The following is a 23,738-nucleotide window of genomic DNA, read 5'->3' as shown; positions in this document are numbered from 1 at the left end:
ACATCGAAAAGAGATCACATTTTGCTTCAAAGTTTTTTTATATGGAGCTGATGCATCTCCGGTTTGGTTCTCATGATGAAAATGAGCTCAGGACATGGGAAATGTAATCGAAAATTGTTCTTAAAGGCAAACCTGTAACCTCTCCTTTCTGTTTTAGGAAATAATTGAATTCCACATGAAATTACAATTCTGGAGCATTTATTCTTATGACTTGATGTTATGCCATTCCTCTATTATTCCTGCTAGGAAGGAGGAATAATTTGAGGAGGAAAGGCAGCTATAGAATGAAAATACGGTACACATTAGAATAAAAATTTGTTTATGGCACAACCCTTTTAAATCTTGCAAACATCAGCTGCTTAAACAGGAGGGTGGTTCACAGTATAAGACATTGTCCATTTCATCTTACTTAATTTGAAGATTTATACACCAGACTTCTGTGTAATCCAGCTGCGAAAATACGTGACCTTTGTGTACACACCGGGCTTCATGGGTAAAGCACATCCATAGCCAAAACTGACAATTCCTATGAGTGACCACCTGTTATTAGACTGTAGGGCAACCAAAGGTCCTCCAGAGTCCCCCTAGAATAAAACAGAACATTAGTGGACCAGAGAATTGGAGTAGTTTTCTAAGTACCGTATTTCTTACCCCATAAGACACATTTTATCCTCCCAAAAGTGTGTGTGGGGGGGGGAAATGCCCCTGCGTCTTATGGGGTGAATACTAATGAGCGCGTGCATTATGGAAGTGCTCTTTAGTAACGGAGGATCGGTAAGCAGTGAAGGCTCTGTACTCACCGCTTCTGGATCCTCGGCTGTCCTGTAGCTGCACACAGCATGAGGGCGCTCTGTGACCTCTCACTGTGCGCATCAGTTCACAGCACAGCCGGTGACAGGAGGAGCGCTGGAGGTGAGGAGCGGAGGCGTCCCGAGTAGGAGAAGAGAGTGTTTATTTTATTTTATATGCTCTGTGGCATATGGGGGGCTGATGAGAGGCATATGGGGGGCTGATGAGAGGCATATGGCGGTTTATAAAAAGCATGGGGGGGCTGATGAGAGGCATATGGGGGTTTATAAAAGGCATGGGGGGCTGATGAGAGGCATGGGGCTCTTATTTGAGGTCTATTTGGGGGTCATTTATATTGGGGTCTGAGCTGAGGTCTTATTGGGGTCTAATTAACATTGGTGGTCTGATTGGGGCTGTGAGCTGAGGTCTAATTAGCATTGGGGGTCTGATTGCTGGTCTGATCTGAGGTCTATTGAAAAATATTTTTTTCTTTTTGTCCTCCTCTAAAACCTTGGTGCATCTTATAGGGCAGTGATGGCGAACCTATGGCACGGGTGCCAGAGGCGGCACTCAGAGCCCTCTATGTGGGCACCCACGCCCTGGAAAAAGTCTATGGCATAGCAATATGCTTTAGACTTTTCCTGCCATTCATCATCCCTAGGACACACTATAAACGGCACAGGCAGCGCATTAAATGTAGGCTATTAATGTATTATAGATAAATGATAAAGGACATAAAAGATGTTATATTGGTATTTAGGTTAAATTGCCGTGTCGGCACTTTGCGATAAATAAGTGGGTATTTGGTTGCAGTTTTGGGCACTCTGTCTTTAAAAGGTTCACCATCACTGTTATAGGGCGAAAAATACGGTAACCTGTTTTTAGGCATTTCTTCTCAATCAAATGAAGAGTTTGTCTCCTCTAACAGCTGATTTAGCCAGGGAAGCTGCAACCAGATAAATCACTGTCCATGTAATATAAGGATGCCTCAATTCTGAAAGAACAGGAGCAGTTCTCATAGAAGAGCTCTCCATTCTGACTGCATACATTTAGGCTGTCTAAACCTGCACCAGATTTATCACAGGGGCTTAGGCTGGATGATAAATCTGGCGCAGGAACAGGCCACCAGAGAGGCTGACGCTTTTTCCTATAGTGTGCGAGCACGACCACCACTGATGCATTGTAGGATGGTCGTAACCATGGAAACGAGCAGTGTATAATGCAGGCATGTCCAAACTGCGGCCCTCCAGCTGTTGCAAAACTACAACTCCCAGCATGCCTGGATAGCTTACAGCTATTAGGGCATGCTGGGAGTTGTAGTTTTGCAACAGCTGGATGGCCGCAGTTTGGACATGCCTGGTATAATGTGATGGAAAAATGAATCCAGCCAGCAAAGGAAGCAATTTGGACAATCACAATACATTACAAGGTGCCTTGTATTAACTTTCTCCACATGATAAATGCCATTTACTGAAGTGAGACAACCCCTTTAAAGTCCGTGCTGGACCGAGACAGTAAGGTAAACACACAGTTATGGCAATAGACTTTACTGCTTGTGGAAAGGGTGAATTGCCTCCAGCACCCACCACACTTCTGAGATGGACAGTCTATCTGGATCTAAGGATTGCACCCTGCAGATAGGCCATTACAGAAAGTGTTATTGAGAACAGAACTGCACGCCTATGGTTATTAGAGTAGACTGTAAAGTGTACCTAGAGGAGAGACTCAGGGAGGACTACCACCATCATTGCTATCTCCTATATACAACCTTTGGGAGGATCCTGCTGTGTTAAATATTTAAGAATTATACCTGCTATTTGCATTTCTACTGTAACTCCCATCATCTGCTCAGTAAAGAGAGAGACATTTATTCTAACTAAATGGGCCTGGTCTTTGTTTTTACCATCAGCTGGGCTTAGGCCTGCTCTCCTGCCTTGTACCCCGCTGCCACCATCAGTGCCACTACCACCACTCTTGTCCTCTCTCCTACTCCCTTCCTGGGCTTGTTGCACAATGAGAACATAGTCTTACAGTGTTTCTCAGCTCCATCCTTCAAGTACCACCAACAGGTCATTTTTTCCTTAGGCCCCTTCCACACAAGTGAGCACCCGTCCTGACCTACCAGCACTGACTGGTTTGCATAGCATTATATTGATTTATGATGCTATATAACCCTTATAGTTTTGGAATGCATTGTATAACACTGACAGCTTTATGGTTTACATAGCATCATAAATCAGTATAATTCTATGCGACCCCATAGGTGCTTGGAGGTCAGGACGGGTGCTCTCGCTGACACATGCTGTGAGTCGAATGCGTAGAACTCGCTCCTGTTGATGGAGCCTTATTTTTGTGCAAGGGATATCAATATTTTCATTGCATTATGTTGTAAGGTGTTCTCTCTATGGGTCCTTAAAAACATGACTTTTTCTCATGTAAAAAACCCCCACCAGAATAAGCATTTTTTTTTTTTGGGCATATGCAATTTTTGCTGTGGTTTTTATGGCATTTTTTTTCTTCTTGTGTTACACTAGTGTTTTCTCCATGGTGTTTTTTCCCCTATAAAGAAGGTGTTGGTAAAATGCCTGAAAAAAGAACTACAAGAGCTCCAGCATGCTGCATTTTTTTTAAAGCGGCAAAAAGACACCACCTAATAATGCAAGGAGCAAAAAAACCACTTGTGTATCCTGTGTTTCATATTTCTCATTGACCTTAAGCTAATATCTGGAGCTGGCATTGTCACGGAAAAAAAACGCAGATGGGGAAAAAAAGTACTAAAAATGGAAACGTGCAGAAAACTTTGTGATGACATTGGAACTTAATGACTGGAGTTGAATGTTCACTGTCCAGTTTCAGACCAGTGATTGACAGCTATCTCTGTATATACAGTCATAGATGGAAGGCTGTCAATCACTGATAGGACCGCCTCCTTGTCATCAGTCAGTGACTGACAGCTATCTCTGTATACACAGTCATAGAGGGAAGGCTGTCAGTCACTGATAGGACTGCCTCCTTGTCTTCAGTCAGTGACTGACAGCTATCTCTGTATACACAGTCATAGAGGGAAGGCTGTCAGTCACTGATAGGACCTCCTCCTTGTCTTCAGTCAGTGACTGACAGCTATCTCTGTATATACAGTCATAGATGGAAGGCTGTCAGTCACTGATAGGACCACCTCCTTGTCTTCAGTCAGTGACTGACAGCTATCTCTGTATACACAGTCATAGAGGGAAGGCTGTCAGTCACTGATAGGACCGTCTCCTTGTCTTCAGTCAGTGACTGACAGCTATCTCTGTATACACAGTCATAGAGGGAAGGCTGTCAGTCACTGATAGGACTGTCTTCTTGTCTTCAGTCAGTGACTGACAGCTATCTCTGTATACACAGTCATAGAGGGAAGGCTGTCAGTCACTGATAGGACAGTCTCCATGTCTTCAGTGACTGACAGCTATTTCTGTATACACAGTTATAGAGGGAAGGCTGTCAGTCACCGATAGGACCTCCTCCTTGTCTTCAGTCAGTGACTGACAGCTATCTCTGTATACACAGTCATAGAGGGAAGGCTGTCAGTCACTGATAGGACCGTCTCCTTGTCCTCAGTCAGTGACTGACAGCTATCTCTGTATACACAGTCATAGAGGGAAGGCTGTCAGTCACTGATAGGAACTCCTCCTTGTCTTCAGTCAGTGACTGACAGCTATCTCTGTGTACACAGTCATAGAGGGAAGGCTGTCAGTCTCCGATAGGACCTCCTCCTTGTCTTCAGTCAGTGATTGACAGCTATCTCTGTATACACAGTCATAGATGGAAGGCTGTCAATCACTGATAGGACCGTCTCCTTGTCTTCAGTCAGTGACTGGCAGCTATCTCTGTATACACAGTCATAGAGGGAAGGCTGTCAATCACTGATAGGACCACCTCCCTGACTTCAAAGTTCAGAATGAGTAGAAATTTAAGTGAATAAATTACAAGTTTTACTGCATCATTTCCCATAAAACTACATATCAATGTGCTCAGCTCCTCCTGCTCTATAACACACTGCACTGCATTTTTTATGATGACAGGTTCCCTTTAATGGTGCTTTAACATCTACATTCACTTACGCTGGGTTCACACCTGAGCGTTCGCGATGGAGCGCTCTGTATGCGCGATTGTACGGGCGTTTGCAATCGCGCATACAGAGACAAGCGAACGCCCATTGTCGCACGTTCCCAGAAGTCTATGTACGGGAATGCGCGACAAGACACCCCAAAGAAGCTCATGTACTTCTTGGGGCGTCGGGCGTTTTACAGCGCGATCGTACGCGCTGTAAAACACCCAGGTGAGAACCATTCCCATAGGGAAGCATTGGTTTCTCCTTGTTGAGCGTTTTACAGCGCGTAGGAACACGCTGTAAAACGCTCAGGTGTGAACCCAGCCTTACAGTGTACAAAACCTTCCGAAAAGTAGATGTTTCAGATGGGTGAAATCTGTGGCTTAGGGCCCCATTACAGCAACAGATTATGTGACCAATATCTGTCCAATCAGACCAATAGTCGGTGTGTATAACAAAAGATCTGTGTGTGATTGCTCTGAAAATCTGTCAGATAATCTGTTGGTATAATACAGCCCTAAATCTGTAATAAAATCTGCTTATAAGGCCTCATGCACACGACTGTTGTGTGTTTTGCGGTCAGCAAACCGTGGATCCGCAAAACATGGATGTCGTCCATGTGCATTCCGCAATTTAGCGTAACGGCACGGACAGCCTTTAATATAACTGCCTATTCTTGTCTGCAACGCGCGGACAAAAATAGGACATGTTATATTTTTGGGGTGGACCACGGAACTGCGTAATGGATGTGGACAGCACACGGAGTACCCCATTGAAGTAAATGAGTCCGCATCCGAGCTGCCAAAACTGCGGCTCAGATGCGGACCAAAACAACGGCCATGTGCATGAGCTCTACTGGATGAAAAACTACAATCCTTTTATCTGTAATGTTCCATATGAAATGTTATTATGTATTTAACCTCTTCAGGACACATGACGTACCGGTACGTCATGTGTATTTACGATCACCGCCTGTTCAAATCGTTTAACAGGCACCTTGGCTAAATGCACGGGGGGGTCCTGTGACCCCCCCCCCCCCCCCGTGGCGGCAATCGCCGCAAACCGCAGGTCAATTCAGAACTGCGGTTTGCGGCTTTTTATGTTGCGGGCGGGGCCCTGTGGGTCCCCGTGGGGCTGTAGGGGGGAGACCCGATGGCATGGAAGGTAGCGCGATGCCTAAGGATCTCACAGGCCGGAAGCTGTATGAGTAAAACACACAGTATTACTCATACAGCCAATGCATTCCAATACAGAAGTATTGGAATGCATTTTAAAGGATTAGACCCCCAAAAGTTGAAGTCCCAAAGTGGGACAAAAAATAAAGTGAAACAAGTTATAAAAATAAAGTGTTCCCCCCAAAAAAATTTAAGTTTCAAGTAAAATTAACCAAAAACGTCATTTCCCCCAAATAAAGTTAAAAAAAATTGGTAAAAAATAGGGGTATATTAGGTATCGCCGCGTCCGTATCGACCGGCTCTATAAACATATCACATGACCTAATCCCTCAGATGAACACCGTAAAAAATAAAAACTGTGCTAAATAAACACCTTACATCACAAAAAGTAAAACAGCAAGCGATCAAAAAGGCGTATGCCCACCAAAATAGTACCAATCTAACCATCACCTCATCCCGCAAAAAATGAGTCCTTACCTGATAATAAAATAAAATAAAAGAACTATGGCTCAGAATATGGAGACACTAAAACATCATTTTTTTTGTTTTAAAAAAGCTGTTAATGTGTAAAACTTGCATAAATAAAAAAAAGTATACATATTAGGTATCGCCGCGTCCGTATCGACCGGCTCTATAAAAGTATCACATGAACTAACCCCTCAGATGAACACTGTAAAAAGAAAAACTGCTAAATAAACCATTTTTTGTCACCTTAATCACAAAAAGTGTAATAGCAAGTGATCAAAAAGTCATATGCACACCAAAATAGTGCCAATCAAACCGTTATCTCATCCCGCAAAACTCATACCCTACCCAAGATAATCGCCCAAAAACAAAAAAAAAACTATGGCTCTCAGACTATGGAAACACTAAAACATGATTACTTTTTTTTGTTTAAAAAATGAAATCATTGTTTAAAACTTACCCAATATGTATACTTTTTAAAATTTATGTATCTCAGCGTCCGTGACAACCTGGTCTATAAAAATACCACATGATCTAACCTGTCAGATAAATGTTATAAATGATAAAAAATAAAAACGGTGCCAAAACAGCTATTTCTTGTTACCTTGCCTCACAAAAAGTGTAATATAGAGCAACCAAAAATCATATGTACCCTAAAATAGTAGCAACAAAACTGCCACCCTATCCCGTAGTTTCTAAAATGGGGTAACTTTTTTGGAGTTTCTACTCTAGGAGTGCATCAGGGGTGCTTCAAATGGGACATGGTTTTTAAAAAAACAGTCCAGCAAAATCTGCCTTCCAAAAACCGTACGGCATTCCTTTCCTTCTGCGCCCTGCCGTGTGCCCGTACAGCGTTTTACGACCACATATGGAGTGTTTCTGTAAACTACAGAATCAGAGCCATAAATATTGAGTTTTGTTTGGCTGTTAACCCTTGCTTTGTAACTGGAAAAAAATTATTAAAATGGAAAATCTGCCAAAAAAAGTGAAATTTTGATATTGTATCTCTATTTTCCATTAATTTTTGTGGAGTTTTGAATACCTTGAGGGGTGTAGTTTCTAGAATGGGGTCATTTTTAGGTGGTTTCTATTATGTAAGCCTCACAAAGTGACTTCAGACCTGAACTGGTCCTTGAAAAGTGGGTTTTTGAAAATTTCTGAAAAATTTCAAGATTTGCTTCTAAACTTCTAAGCCTTGAAACATCCCCAAAAAATAAAATGTCATTCCCAAAATGATCCAAACATGAAGTAGACATATGGGGAATGTAAAGTAATAACTATTTTTGTAGGTATTACTATGTATTATAGAAGTAGAGAAATTTAAACTTAGAAATTTGCAATTTTTTTTACAAATCTTTGGTAAATTTTGTATTTTTTTTTATAATTTTATTTTTTTTAACTTCATTTTACAAGTGTCATGAAGTACAATATGTGACGAAAAAACATTCTCAGAATGGCCTGGATAAGTCAAATCGTTTTAAAGTTATCAGCACTTAAAGTGACACTGGTCAGATTAGCAAAAAATGGCCTGGTCCTTAAGATGAAATAAGGATGTGTCCTAAAGGGGTTAAAGGGCATTCGATTTCACTCTTCTAAGCACAATAAAGTAGAAAAAAGTCCAGTATTTTAGAATCTATAAATGGGGGCTTTATTCAAGAAAACCCTTAAATAACAAGTGGTTGCAAAAAAGATCCAAACAATGCAGTTGTTTGGATCTTTTTTCAAGCACTTGTTATGTGTGAATTTTTTTAATTGTTATGTGTGAATTTTTTTAATTAAAGCCCTAATTCATGGATTCTGAGATACTGGAATTTTTTCTACATTAGTTTTCCACATTTACAAGCGGAGTCCGTGCAGCAGAGATCACGGGAGCACAAGGAAGGGGGGGCTAGCTGCAAACTTTTTTACTCTAAGCAAAGTAGCATATTCACATGCTGCCACTTACCTGACATGAATCAATTTTTCCTTCTATATAACCAGCACATATCATTGATGGCTTTATAAGATATCCATACATCTGGTAATTGCTGCATAACTTTGAATTAATGATTTTCAATTCAGCTTGTTGTAGAACAGATGCTAAACTCCCTGAAAAATGTAATGATTTTTTTTTATCATCTATTTCATTTTCTTTTACATTCATACGAATTAAGACTTTTAAACTGCTTTCACACAGTCAGTGTTTGATCAGTGATTTCCATCAGTGACTGTGAGCCAAAACCAGGTGCGGGTCAAAAGCACAGAACAGATGCAGAGCTTTCCATTACACCTTATCTCTGTGTCACCTTCACGCGTGGTTTTGGCTCACAATAACTGACGGAAATAACTGACCATACTCTGTGTGAAAGCAGCCCTAGGCCCCTTGCACACCACCGTATCCAGTGATCCGCAAAACAGAGATATCGGCTGTGTGCGTTTTCCCGTCCCGCATGTCCCACCCTATGTTACAATTGCCTATTCTTCTCGGACAAGAATAGCACATGCTCTATCTTTTTTGCAGAACAGCCTTACGAATGCGGACAGCACATGGTGTGTTGACCAGTTTTTTGTGGCCCCATTGAAATGAATGGGTCTGCAACTCATCTGCAGAAAGATGCGGATTGGCTGCCGACCAAAAGTACGATCATGTGCATGGGGCTTTACTTTAAGTGAATTTATTTTTCCTAACCTCCATCTGTGAGGGTTCCCCATCCAGATACATAACATGAAGAGTTGTCTGGAAAGATGTCCAGTGCATCCGGTAGACATACTGGTTGTATGTACGGCGTGAACTTTACTGGACTTGATAGCTGGAGAAGCGTAATGTCATTTTGATATTCCCCACTGGTGTAATTCTCATGGATAATGATATTTTGGAGCTTTAACCCAGATCCAGTACTTAAAGAAATGGTTCCTAAGACGACTGTCCAAGAATTCACATCTCTGCTCCTATGAAAAGAATAATGTTATATTTTATCGCATTTGACCTTTTTTCATACTTTCACCAAAAATGGATAAACAGTGATCCATAGGCTTTAATGTAGTCAATACACACATTAAAATGAATGGGTACTTGTGCTGTCCATGAAGTTCACTAGATCTGGTCTAGCCAGATACTGCTGTTCACCGCCAGACCCCATTGATTTATAATGGGCTCCAGCGGGGATCCGGCATGTTTTTGTCATGAGTGCAGGGTTTCAGTAGGACAAAAACCCTGCATGCATCATTTTTGTGTGGCTGGAACCAGACACTCATGCTGGAAACTGGCTGGATCCCTGCCGGATCCCTTTTTAGTCAATAGGGTCTGGCGGTGGATCTGATATATGCAAGTGTGAGACTAGCCTAAAGACTGACTGTGAGAAAGCAGCCTACCGCTGAGGCCAGTGATAATGATAAATCACAGGGTATGAAAACTAGAGAAGATATAAACCGGAGGTGTTACTCATTTTTAGGCCACCCTTTAAAAAAAAAATGCTGAATCTTATTTCCCGTTGGATTTATAGTGCTGACATGTTCCACAGCATTGTACAGAGACCACTCAACCAATGGGCTGCTGATCTCTTACAGTATTTGTCTTCATGTCTGCACTGGTTTTAATACATAACTATCTGACTACCATAAACAGGTTTCTGGGAACCCGCTGAATTTCATCCAAAAAAATGACTGTGCTTGAGACATCTTTGAAGGACTAGAAAGGTTTTGCCAGTATTCCAGGTAGTAACATCTTTACTGAGCTGTCACATGACTATGGAACCAATCATGGCAATGCCCTATGGACTTACCTCACAGTGACATGCCATGATTATCTGCCATGGTCATTTGATGTCAATACCCAGGGGACTAGGGGTCAGTAAGCAGGAAAGGAACCACCACACGGCGTGGTCATGTTGCGGTTGCGATCCAGCCACTGTGTGTTGGACCACAGCATGGCCGCATGGGTCACGGAGGACTCAAAATAATGAAGACTTCACTGTTTAGTCGGTTTGCCTTGTCAATTGCCACACGGCACCTTCAACTTCGCACGGCTATGAACAATGCAGACTGACTAAACAGTGTGGTCTTCATTAATTTAAGTAGAGCCCTCTGCGGCCCTTTCGGCTGCATCACGACAGCGACACAACCGCACAGTGGGGTTGTACCCTAAGCTTCCTTCATCTAGTAAAGATGGCACATACTCCTAGTAGCATGGGTGATGGCAAGCGAAGATCGATTCTATGATTCAGGCCTCATGCAGATCACTGTATTTTGGGTCTGCTTCCGATCCGCATTTTTTGGGGATTTCGCATGGATCCATTAATTTCTATAAGGGCCACATAAAATCTGTACGGTTGGTCTGCATATTATAGACATGTCCTATCCTTGTCCATTTTGCAAGACTAGACATTTCTAATAGGAAAATGTGGCATGCACACAGCCAGAATCCGCGGTTTGCGGACCACAAAACTCATACGGTCGTGTCCATGAGGCCTCAATCTGTAAATTAGCTGCTCCTGTAATTTTTATCCATTTGAATGGGGTTATTTTTGTGAGAGCAAGTGGATTTCTGCAAGCTGCATTCAGGTGAATGGAACAGATTTTCAGTCTCCGGGAGCTTGAGAAACCTGCCAAATGTGAAGACGTTCTCAGATGTATGGCACTCAGTCACAGACATTTCTGCAACATATCTGCTGCAAGTGAATTTACCCTTAGGCCGCTTTCAGACAAGCGAGCTGACTGACATGGTCTCGTAGCATTATACTGATTTATGATGATATGTAACCCATAGAGGTCTGGAATGTACTGAATAACACTGGCATAATGCTGTCAGTGTTATCCTGTACATTCCAGAACTGTAAGGGTTACATAGCATCATAAGTCAATATAATGCTATGTGACCCCATCAGTGCTGGGAGGTCAGGACTGGAACTGCCGCATACTCACACTGCGAGTCCTATGCGTGAAACTTGCTCATCTGAAAAGGGCCTTAAAAGGTTGTGCGGCAATTTATATTGATGACCTGTCCTCAAGATAGTCGATCAGGCGGCACTCTATGCGAGCGCTGGTTCCTGTTCTTTACACTACGTGTCGTCTCCTCTGGAGCGGTGGTGTAGTATAATTATAATTAAATCAAGTGAATGGAGTGAGTACTTGTCATTACAATGCCCCACTGAAACTTCTGACACAAAGTGCAGTGTAATACATGGAGCGCCGACTCCTTGTCAAACAGCTGATTGGCAGGGGTGCTGGGTGTTGGACCCCAGCGGATCTGATATTGATGACCTATCCTGAGGATAGGTCATCAATATATATGGCGGGACAACCTCTTTAAACTCCTTGGAGTGACTATCCAGGCCACAAGTGGCAAATGTACAGTAGCGTACTATACTAGACATCCCACTGAGCAGATAGTACATACTGTCATGCGAATAATGTTTAACTTACGAACTAAAGCAGTGAGCAGCAGTCACAAGCCAGGAACTGCTAATAAGTGACGCTCCACATTTATGACTCCCTTGAAAGCGTAGACTGGCCTGCCAAGGCCATGAACCCAACGTGGCTGCTGTTCCTCCGACTATTCTGCTTAATGCTGACGGACCTCCGACTCCACAAGCTGTTGAAATAGTAAAATATGAAAATCTTTTTATGTTCTAGGTACAATCAGAATTCTATATCGATAATGATTTCCGAAAGACCAGCAAAAGAAAGCTTTGGAATCAGTGGTAGACATCATCAGGGTTCTGTCTCTAAAGGCAAACGTAAGTTGAATGAATACTCTTATGTATGTATTTATGTAAATTGGGGAAATACATGTGTAATGACACAGGGTGGCATTACCACCTCTTTTGTACCCCCACTATCGCTATTGGTGTGATCCTGTGTCACCTCATAGTTATTGCCATTTCCTGCAATGTGTGTATGCATTTCCTTATAAACTACTGTTTTACATGTAATGTGCCTGGTTCACCAGCAGGTGGCAGCAAATCTGTGAAGAGCTAGTTTCTCTGAAGCGGAACCTTCTAGTTCTATTCCAGCCCTCTCTAGAGAGGGAGGAGTTAGTTAGTCAAGGTCAGTCTAGTCTACCCTCCTCAGGGAGAGGTTGTGTGTTGGCCAGCAGAGCGATGCCTGCAAAAGTGCTTTATGGTTGCGTGTCCCATCCTGGGCTTGCATTGCCTTAACCCCAAGCTAAGTGAGCTTGATTCCAGGAAGAAGTTCCTAGGATTAAAGCTATAGTAAGAGACAGACTACAGACAGCTAAGTTCCAACAGAAGAGGAAAAGTCACTATTTACCCAGCCAGCATAGCAGAGCTGATAGAGCTACCACATAGCAGAGCTGAGATTATTGCAGAAGTGTTTGCTGCCAGAGATAAGCGAATACCTGCTGATGACCAAGATAAAGTTTGGAAATTGTTTGGATAACCGTTTATGCCAAGTAAAGCTGTGTTCAACGTTAATACAAAGTCCGGACTCCATTTATTCTACTCATTCATCACCAAAGTTTAACAACCTCATTTTGCACTTGCTTCGGACTACACCTCGTCTGGGATCCAAGGATATCCATGTGGGTGCACCGTGACACGTGTCTATAACACCTACAGAGACATTGTAGGCCACTCTACACCACTCTGGCTTTCCTACCCTGGGTTCCACCAATACCATCTACAAAGGGATCTCCAAGTCCTCGTTGCTTAACCACAACTGGCGTCACGACTACTTGCTCTAACAGAGGGACATATATCGTTAAAACCTCTTAAGGGGCAAGGGATCCCCCAGGCCCTGGCAATAGGCCGCTGCACATGCATTAAAATGTAGTGTTTTATGGTACTATACAGTCAGTGACAAAAAAATAACTCATCAAGGAGGAATTGTTTGAATTGAATAAAACGTCATATGTGTGAATGTAATGATGATATATGCAAGTGATTACAATTAGAGATGAGCGAATCGAAGCTGACGAAGTGGTATTCGACCCGAATTTCAGGAATGAATCGATTCTCACCGAATCCGAATTTCCTCACGCTTCATGGTAACGAATAGCATTTTTTTTCCTAAAATGGCTGCTGCACATGTTAGGACATGGAGCAAGGAACTCTGGGAACGAGGGATCACCCACAATGCCATGCATGCAGCCAATCAGCAGCCAGCCAGCCCTGTGATGTCACAGCCCTATAAATAGCCTCAGCCATCTTGGATTCAGCCATTTACCAGTGTACTTAGTGCAGGGAGAGATGTTAGCAGGCCCTAGGGACAGTGCTAGGAAAGACTTGAAAACTTATATTTTGCTCAATAGAAGTTCAGGGAAAGATCATTAGAAGTGTAAGGAAAGGATAGGGAGAAATTATTCCACAGTATTGAAGCAGAACAGGGTTCAATAGGGGAGTGTACAGCCTGGGTAATAGGAACAATCCTATTACACCTTGCTGCACTGACTGCGGATCCAAATTGCCATTTATACTGCAGCTAATTTCAGGTTTGCAATACCACCGTAATTCCAGCAAACCGTTCTTGTTATTGGGGTCTTATTAGCCCTTGTGCGGTGCAGTTACATATATGTTCTAAAGCCTTTTTTTGTCGTGTATTAGTGGGGGAAAAATGAGGCTTATTAACCGTTGTGTGTTGAAGTGAGAAAATGACAGCCTTTTTGGCGTGTATTAGTGGCAAAAAAAAAAAATTGCCGTTCACGGCTGCAGTTATATATATGTTCCAAAGTCTTTTTTTGCGTGTATTAGTGGGGAAAAAGAAAAAGGGCTTATATGCCGTTGTGTGTTGAAGTCAGAAAATTATAGTCCTTTTTGGAGTGTATTAGTGGCAAAAAATATATATTATTTGACGTTCACGGCCGCGACTTCGTTGCAAGTGACATCAGACAACCCCAGCCAAGAGTCGGTGGGTTCGTCAGACACAAGCCTTAGTTGCCATGGCCCGGGAGCAGGCCCTGTGCCCTCACCTGTCCTCAACCTGACGCTGTCCTTTTCTGTTCCCTCACCGCGAGAAGTAGTATATGCTATAGGCTCTGCTCCACTTTTCAGCAAGGAACAGCTACTAGAGGACATGATGTAACCGATCGCAATTAGGAGCTGGGTGACGAAGGGGCTTCATCATCATCGGGAGAAGAGGTTTGCAGCTTGCGCCTGAGGCAGCGGCAGAGCCAACAAGTCAGTAGCGTGGCTGGGAGTCAGCAGGGTGCAGCAGTGGGAGGTCGGGAGCGAAACGTGCCCGGGGTAGACCACCCGCTTTGCAGGAGCCTACCGGCCTGGAAATTAGTAGTGCAGGGGTTCACAGAGGCAGTGGCGGTAGCAGCCAGTCAGTGCAGAGTGTCACCTACTCTGCGGTGTGGCAGTTTTTTTTCAAGCCGCCGGGGGAGGTGAACATGGCCATTTGTCGAATCTGTGGGCAGAAGGTGAAGCAGGGCCAGGGTGCCAATGTTGGCACCACGGACCTGCGTCAAAATATGCAGTGTCACCATAAACTGGCCTGGGGAAACCGTGGCTCCAATGTGGTGGTCAAGCCTGCCGCAGGAACTGCTACATCAACCAGTGGTACACACCCAATTTCAGACAGTCAAGGCTCCACCACCTCAGCCGAAGTAAGCTGTTTGCCCTTCCCATCATCTGCTGGTCCTGATGCCCCTCCTCGTCGCCCTCCTACTCCTCGTCAGTCATTCCGCCAGCAATCGATCACCGAAGCGATTGCCAAGAGACAACAGTATGCGTGCACTCATCCAACAGCACAGAAGCTGAATGTGCTCCGGGCCAGGTTGCTGTTACTGTAGTTCCTCCCTTTCCAAGTGGTGGTCTCTGCACCCTTCAGAGAACTGATGGCTTGTGCCAAGCTGAGGTGGAGAGTCCCAAGCCATCATTTCTTTGCTAAAAAGGCAGTACCAGCCCTGCACACATACAGTATATAAAATGCCATAAACTTATATAAAAACACTACATAAAAATAAACATTATATAAGGTATAGTATAAAATATAGTCTCAGTCCCTCTATTAACAGATGGATACGTGTGTCCTGGCAGCTGCCATCGACCATTAACATATCCACATAATCCTGCCAGCCAGACATCTTCAGTGGGGGGGGGGGGGGGGGCACTGACAGGGGCGACCAAGAGGTACCGGTGTTAGTGAGAATGGGGAGCCCAGGGTAGGGATGAGGGTAGGCGGTACCAGGGATGAAGCCACTCCATCACCGCCGGAGATAATCTGCCTCAAATACTAATACTGAGAAATACTAGCATATGAAACTGCGGTTTCATGCGCCATCTGCTGTTTTAAACAAAAAAAGGGAGGGGTTTCATAATAGCGAAGAGGGGCCAGGGCACCGGCCGCTTGAACGCCGCCCCTGGTCACCTTCATACCTAATTTGAATATTGGATTAAAGTGTTTTTTGAAGGAAATAAGCGACGGACAGCTAAACAGTAAGTAGCATTTACATCTGGGTACTATAATGCTGAGAATGGTGTTAGTGTTCAAAAACGGTCAGTATAGGTGAAAGACTCCCTTTAACAGTGGTGCTAGTGCTAGTTGTGGTGTCGACTACTGTAAAAGGGAATTATAAGAACAGCGGGGTACTTTTTTTTTTGTGTGCGGATTCCAACCTGTATGGGATAACTACACACCTGTTGTATTTCCTGCATTGGCCAAAGTAATGCTGGTATTGTCTGTAGCTGAAAATAAAAAGTGGATGGAAAATGTCAAATCTGAATGTGTATCTATTATCTGACACATGGATATAACTAGCTAGAAAAAATATATAATGTAGTAGTCTATAGTATATTATACTACATTTAACTATGCAAATTTGAAATATTTCCATGTAGGCAGCCTATAATTTTGTACAACCACCGACTTTATGAAAACTATATCCAGTGTATAATGTCTTTGTTAGAACTATTATAATTTTAATGTCAGATATTGATCTGATATTCAACGACATTTGAATATTGGCTGAACTGTGTATGCATCTAAAGGTAAATAATGGGTTTTCTTATAGCTATTCACTGTATACTGGTTTTTATTCTTACAAACCGGATTCCAAAAAAGTTGGGACACTAAACAAATTGTGAATAAAAACTGAATGCAATGATGTGGAGATGGCAAATGTCAATATTTTATTTGTAATAGAACGTAGATGACGGATCAAACGTTTAATCCGAGTAAATGTATCATTTTAAAGGAAAAATACGTTGATTCAAATTTTCACGGTGTCAACAAATCCCAATAAAGTTGGGATGAGTAGCAATAAGAGGCTGGAAAAAGTAAATTTGAGCATAACGAAGAGCTGGAAGACCAATTAACACTAATTAGGTCAATTGGCAACATGATTGGGTATAAAAAGAGCTCCTCAGAGTGGCAATGTCTCTCAGAAGCCAAGATGGGTAGAGGATCACCAATTCCCACAATGTTGCACAGAAAGATAGTGGAGCAATATCAGAAAGGTGTTACCCAGCGAATAATTGCAAAGACTTTGCATCTATCATCATCAACTGTGCATAACATCATCCGAAGATTCAGAGAATCTGGAACAATCTCTGTGCGTAAGGGTCAAGGCCATAAAACCATACTGGATGCCCGTGATCTCCGGGCCCTTAAACGACACTGCACCACAAACAGGAATGCTACTGTAAAGGAAATCACAGAATGGGCTCAGGAATACTTCCAGAAGCCATTGTCGGTGAACACAATCCACCGTGCCATCCGCCGCTGCCAGCTGAAACTCTACAGTGCAAAGAAGAAGCCATTTCTAAGCAAGATCCACAAGCTCAGGCGTTTTCACTGGGCCAGGGATCATTTAAAATGGAGTGTTGCAAAATGGAAGACTGTTCTGTGGTCAGACGAGTCACGATTCAAAGTTCTTTTTGGAAATCCGGGACGCCATGTCATCCGGACCAAAGAGGACAAGGACAACCCAAGTTGTTATCAACGCTCAGTTCAGAAGCCTGCATCTCTGATGGTATGGGGTTGCATGAGTGCGTGTGGCATGGACAGCTTGCATGTCTGGAAAGGCACCATCAATGCAGAAAAATATATTCAGGTTCTAGAACAACATATGCTCCCATCCAGACGTCATCTCTTTCAGGGAAGATCCTGCATTTTTCAACAAGATAATGCCAGACCACATTCTGCATCAATCACAACATCATGGCTGCGTAGGATCCGGGTACTGAAATGGCCAGTCTGCAGTCCAGATCTTATACCTATAGAGAACATTTGGCGCATCATAAAGAGGAAGGTGCAACAAAGAAGGCCCAAGACGATTGAACAGTTAGAGGCCTGTATTAGACAAGAATGGGAGAGCATTCCTATTTCTAAACTTGAGAAACTGGTCTCCTCGGTCCCCAGACGTCTGTTGACTGTTGTAAGAAGAAGGGGAGATGCCACACAGTGGTGAAAATGGCCTTGTCCCAACTTTTTGGGGATTTGTTGACACCATGAAATTCTGATTCAACATATTTTTCCCTTAAAATGGTAAATTTTCTCAGTTTAAACTTTTGTTTCGTGATTTATTTTCGATTCTGAATAAAATATTAGAAGTTGGCACCTCCACATCATTGCATTCAGTTTTTATTCACGATTTGTATAGTGTCCCAACTTTTTTGGAATCCGGTTTGTACATTTTACGTAAGCTTTTGAACAATTTTCTTAAAAACCATTCTTAATGTAATATAATTCAATTTTATAATATAGTTAATTTTTTGTATGTTTTACTTACAAAATTGGCACCTGCATGCCCCCGACCCACTCCTCTAAAAGTTCTGCATATAGGGGCGTAGCTAAAGGCTCATAAGCCCTGGTGCATCTTGGGCCCCCTTACCTCAGTGTTTTGTGTCCAGGGGCAGGGAATCACATAGCCTTCATGCTGAAATGCCCCCCCCCCCCCATGCCAAATTTCTGACCTAACCCTTTCCCTCCAGCCAGAGGTGTAACTTGACCTGCATGCACTTTCTATAATACCGGTCTTCTTATGCACCACAAGGGTCTTTGGGCCCCTCAGGCTCCTGGGCCCTGTAGGTGCTGCTACCTCTGCACCCCATATAGCTACACCCCTGTCTGCATAGCAAATCACTGCTCCTGCCTGCAGCTGGCACAGGCAGGGGCATCAATGTATGTTACCGACTGTACATCGCTCACTGCAGCCCCCCCAGTGGAGTCCGTACACCCATATACCACTGACGTGCATAGATTCCAAAGTGCTGTAGACGGCTGAACTTCAGGAGCCTATTTTGTAAGTAAAAAAGTAACACAATACCTTATATGCCATTTAGAATAGTTCTTAAAAAAAATTGCTTAAAAGGTTAGGTACACGTTAAAATATCCAATGAAATGGGTTAAGATGCAATAGCTGACTCAGCCCATAGACATCAGTGTCACTGTTGGTGGGGAGAAAAAAGCAGATCCTTTTTTCTAAGGTCATACAACTCTTGTAGGGGTAGATCTAGACATTCCCAAGGGTGCAAGGGTAACCAATTATAACATTGTGGAATATGAATTAGAGGTAGGTTAATAGCAACTCATAATGGGTTGTTAGTAGTGTACTGTAATACACACCTGGAAAGGTCTGGACAGGGATCTGAGTAGTAGTCGCACCTGGTGCAACACTGCTTGAAACTGGCAAAGAAATAAGAACACATTCTGAGGTTAGACTAAAATATATTGGGTATTAGCTCAACCTATACTTGTTTTCAAACATTTCAGACTTTCAGAATTTTCCACAAGCGTGCATTAATGTGATAAGAGGCAGTTCACATCACTGTTTAGCTTTCCGTTCTTCTGATCCGTCAAAAGAAGAGGGAGAAAAAAAAACTGGATAATGTAAAAAAAAAAAAAAAAAACGGATCCTGCTGCATCAGTTTGAACCATTTCCACCTGGGATTGTTTTATTTTAGACAGAAAAAAAGTCCTGCATGCAGTATCAGATCTCAGACGGAAATGGCTCAAATGGACAACTGATGCAACAGGATCCTTTAAAAAAACGGATGCTGTGCAATCCTATGTATAAGGCCTCATGCACACGACAGTTTTTTTTCACGGCCCGCAAAAACGGGGTCCGTGGGTCCGTGATCCGTGACCGTTTTTCCGTCCGTGGGTCTTCCTTGATTTTTGGAGGATCCACGGACATGAAAAAAAAGTCATTTTGGTGTCCGCCTGGCCGTGCGGAGCCAAACGGATCCGTCCTGAATTACAATGCAAGTCAATGGGGACGGATCCGTTTGATGTTGACACAATATGGTGCCATTTCAAACGGATCCGTCCCCATTGACTTTCAATGTAAAGTCTGGAGTTCTGTTATACCATCGGATTGGAGTTTTCTCCAATCCGATGGTATATTTTAACTTGTAGCGTCCCCATCACCATGGGAACGCCTCTATGTTAGAATATACTGTCGGATATGAGCTACATCGTGAAACTCATTTCCGACAGTATATTCTAACACAGAGGCGTTCCCATGGTGATGGAGACGCTTCAGGTTAGAATATACAAAAAAACTGTGTACATGACTGTCCCCTGCTGCCTGGCAGGTGCTGCCAGGCAGCAGGGGGCAGACCCCCCCCCCCCTGTTTTTAACTCATTGGTGGCCAGTGGGCCCCCCCTCCCCTGTTGTTAACTCGTTGGTGGCCAGTGTGCGCACCCCCCTCCCTCCCTCCCTCTATTGTAATAATAGCATTGGGGCCAGTGTGCGCGCCCCCCCAACCCCCCCCCCCTCCCTCCCTCTATTGTAATAATAGCATTGGGGCCAGTGTGCCCCCCCCCCCCCCCCCCCCCGATCATCGGTGCCAGCGGAGTAGAAGATTCATACTTACCTGGCTGCTGGCTGCTGCGATCTCTGTGTCCGGCCGGGAGCTCCTCCTACTGGTAAGTGACAGGTCTGTGCGGCGCATTGCTGTCACTTACCAGTAGGAGGAGCTCCCGGCCGGATGCAGACATCGCAGCAGCCAGCAGCCAGGTAAGTATGAAAATCTTCTACTCCGCTGCCACCGAAGGTGTGCGCACACTGGCCCCAATGCTATTATTACAATAGAGGGAGGGAGGGGGGGGGGGGTTGGGGGGGTGCGCACACTGGCCCCAATGTATTAAAACAATAGAGGGAGGGAGGGGGGGGGGTTGGGGGGGCGCGCGCACACTGGCCCCAATGTATTAAAACAATAGAGGGAGGGAGGGAGGGGGGTGCGCACACTGGCCACCAACGAGTTAACAACAGGGGAGGGGGGGGGGCCGCACAATGATATTCAAACTGGGGAGGGGGGGGGGGGGGTCTGCCCCCTGCTGCCTGGCAGCCCTGATCTCTTACAGGGGGATATGATAGTACAATTAACCCCTTCAGGTGCCGCACCTGATGGGGTTAATTGTACTATCATATCCCCCTGTAAGAGATCGGGTGCTGCCAGGCAGCAGGGGGCAGTCTTGTACACAGTTTGTAGTGTATTCTAACTAGAAGCGTCCCATCACCATGGGAACGCCTCTGTGTTAGAATATACTGTCGGATCTGAGTTTTCACGAAGTGAAAACTCAGCTCTGAAAAAGCTTTTATGCAGACGGATCTTCGGATCCGTCTGTATGAAACTAAAACCTACGGCCACGGATCACGGACACGGATGCCAATCTTGTGTGCATCCGTGTTCTTTCACGGACCCATTGACTTGAATGGGCCCGTGAACCGTTGGCCGTGAAAAAAATAGGACAGGTCATATTTTTTTCACGGCCAGGAAACACGGCTCACGGATGCGGCTGCCAAACGGTGCATTTTCCGATTTTTCCACGGACCCATTGAAAGTCAATGGGTCCGTGAAAAAAAACGGAAAACGGCACAACGGCCACGGATGCACACAACGGTCGTGTGCATGAGGCCTAACTTATGCAACAAGATCAGTTTTTTTACAGGATCCTGGGTTTTCTTTTTTCTTCTTCTGATGGATCAGAACAATGGAAAGCTAAGGCTACTTTCACACTTGCGGCAGGTTGGATCCGACAGGCTGTTCACCCTGTCGGATCCGTCCTTCCGCTATTTCGCCGTGCCGCCGGACCGCCGCTCCGTCCCCATTGACTATAATGGGGACGGGGGCGGCGCTCCGGCACAGTACGGCAGTGCACGGCGAAAGCCGCCGGACTAAAAGTCCTGCATGTCCGACTTTTTTGTCTGGTGGCCTCTGACCGCGAACTGCCGTACTGCGCCGGAGCGCCACCCCGTCCCCATTATAGTTAATGGGGACGGAGCGGCGGTCCGGCGACACGGTGAAATAGCGAAAGGACGGATCCGACAGGGTAAACAGCCTGTCGGATCCGTCCTGCCGCAAGTGTGAAAGTAGCCTGAACGGTGATGTGAACCCAACCTAAAGGTCCATTCAAATGTTCGTATAAATGGGTCTGCATCCGTTCTACAATTTTGTGGAACGGGTGTGGACCCATTAATTTGAATGGTGCAGCAAAAGATGCGGACAGCACACTGTGTGCTATCCGCATCGCCACTTTCGTTCTGCAAAAAGATGGAGCATGTCGTATTCTTGTCCACAGCCACATACAAGAATAGGAATTTCTATCACAGTGCCAGCCATGCGCGTTCCACAATATGCGGAACGCACACGGCCAGTGTCCATGTTTTGCGGATCCCCAATTTGGATGTGTAAGCATGTTTTAGGTATGACTGAAGAATATTTTAATTGATGTTGGATGGGTTTTGTGAGCGTTTCAATACTGATGACCTATCCTTAGGGTAGGTAGGTCATTAATATCTCATTGGTGGGGGTCCACCTACCAGCACCCCTGAGATCAGCTGTTTGAGGAAGTAGAGCACCATAGCCTTTTCTTGGGCTAGTGATGTCATGTTCATCGGTCACATAGCCTAGACTATGTCCTGAGGATAGGTCATCAATAGCTGCCTCCCAGAAAACCGCTTTGCGTAGGCGATAATTCTCTAATTACTGAATGTATTCAGGATGTGGCTACTCTAGTATTTTCACCAACTGGGTGTGTACAGTTTTGTGACCATTTCTGTCCGGTTTTAATTAATAATATTATTACCCCCTTAAGAGCTGGGAGAAGTTTTGTTTTTGCATTTTCGTTATTTTCTTTTCTACCTTTCAAAAGCCACAACTTTTTTACATTTTTCATTCACTTAGCCATATGAGGACTTATTATTTGTGGGATCAGTTATATTTTTTAATGGTGCCATTCATATCTTGTATTGGAAAACAAAAATCTTTGCTGGGTGAAATTGAAAAAAAAAACACAACTCTGCTATGGTTTTTGGGGTTTTGATATGACAGTGTTCACGATGAGCTAAAAGTGACCTGACAACCTTATTCTGCGTGTCAGTACAATTACGATGATACCAAACATATACTTTTTTTTTATTAAAGTTTATTACTTTTAATAGATGAACCTTTGAAAAAATAAAGTGTTTTTTTGTGGGATACATTGTAGTTTTTATTGGTACCATTTTGGGGTGCATATGACTTTTTCATCACTTTTTATTTAAGTTTATGATGGGAACAAGGTGAACAAAACATGGTGAATAGTGCAATTTTACTTATTTTCTGTTCTGCTCAATGGAGTGTCGGCATGCATGTGTGACCACTGCTTCATTTAATAAGGGAGGCTGGGCACCCGTTTTTATGATTGGCAGGGGTACGACCACAGGGACAACCCCTTTAAGCTGCGCATAAACTGTTAGAGGATGCTGTTATTTCAGTGCTCTTATTGTTAATAAATTCTGTTACTTTCAATGAAGAGAAATCTGCTTTACACCAGTGGGAAAATCTAAAACCAGCACATTCTTGGAATCAGGGGATCCCAGTGGCTAAACCCTATCATATCACATATCATATGACTACCAATCAGCTCAAAGAGATATCCATTATGTGGTCAGTCTTGTTTTTTTACAGAATGTGTGATGCTTATGAGCATGCTGCTGGGACTATTATCTAGACGATACCTATATAATGTGTATGGCTACTATAAGATAATTACATTTGTCAGAGGTATCTGTGTGGATTAATCACTGAAGTACAAATTCTTTTTTCGCGCGTTTTTATGCATGTTTTTTGCAATAGTAAACACGCGTTTGACGCGCGTTTGTGTGATTGACTGCAGTGTTGTCCAATGAGTCTATGGGCCAAAACGCGCGACAAACGCCCAAAAAAAAGCTCAAGAACTTGTTTATGCGTCGGGCGTTTTACAGCGCGTTCAAACGCGCTGTAAAACGCTCAAGTGTGAACCAGGGCCATAGGGAAGCATTGGTTTCCACGTGTTGAGCGTTTTACAGC

General features: G+C 43.8%; 1 protein-coding gene across 1 annotated transcript in view; it reads right to left on the bottom strand.

The window, feature by feature from the left end:
* Positions 1 to 422: 422 nt before the first annotated feature.
* Positions 423 to 23,738, bottom strand: part of LOC122926253 (transmembrane protease serine 11C-like) — a 47,564-nt gene continuing 24,248 nt past the window's right edge. Inside the window, exons 7-10 of the mRNA XM_044277629.1 lie at positions 11,923 to 12,093; positions 9,191 to 9,450; positions 8,468 to 8,610; positions 423 to 584 (exon numbers count right to left, since the gene is read on the bottom strand). Coding sequence (XP_044133564.1) covers positions 423 to 584; positions 8,468 to 8,610; positions 9,191 to 9,450; positions 11,923 to 12,093 — 736 coding nt within the window. The remainder of the gene's footprint in view (positions 585 to 8,467; positions 8,611 to 9,190; positions 9,451 to 11,922; positions 12,094 to 23,738) is intronic.

This window comes from Bufo gargarizans, chromosome 1 (assembly GCF_014858855.1).
Source record: "Bufo gargarizans isolate SCDJY-AF-19 chromosome 1, ASM1485885v1, whole genome shotgun sequence".
Lineage (NCBI taxonomy): Eukaryota > Metazoa > Chordata > Amphibia > Anura > Bufonidae > Bufo > Bufo gargarizans.
The sequence above is the reverse complement of the archived record's forward strand: the minus strand, read 5'-3'. Positions and strand labels throughout refer to the sequence as shown.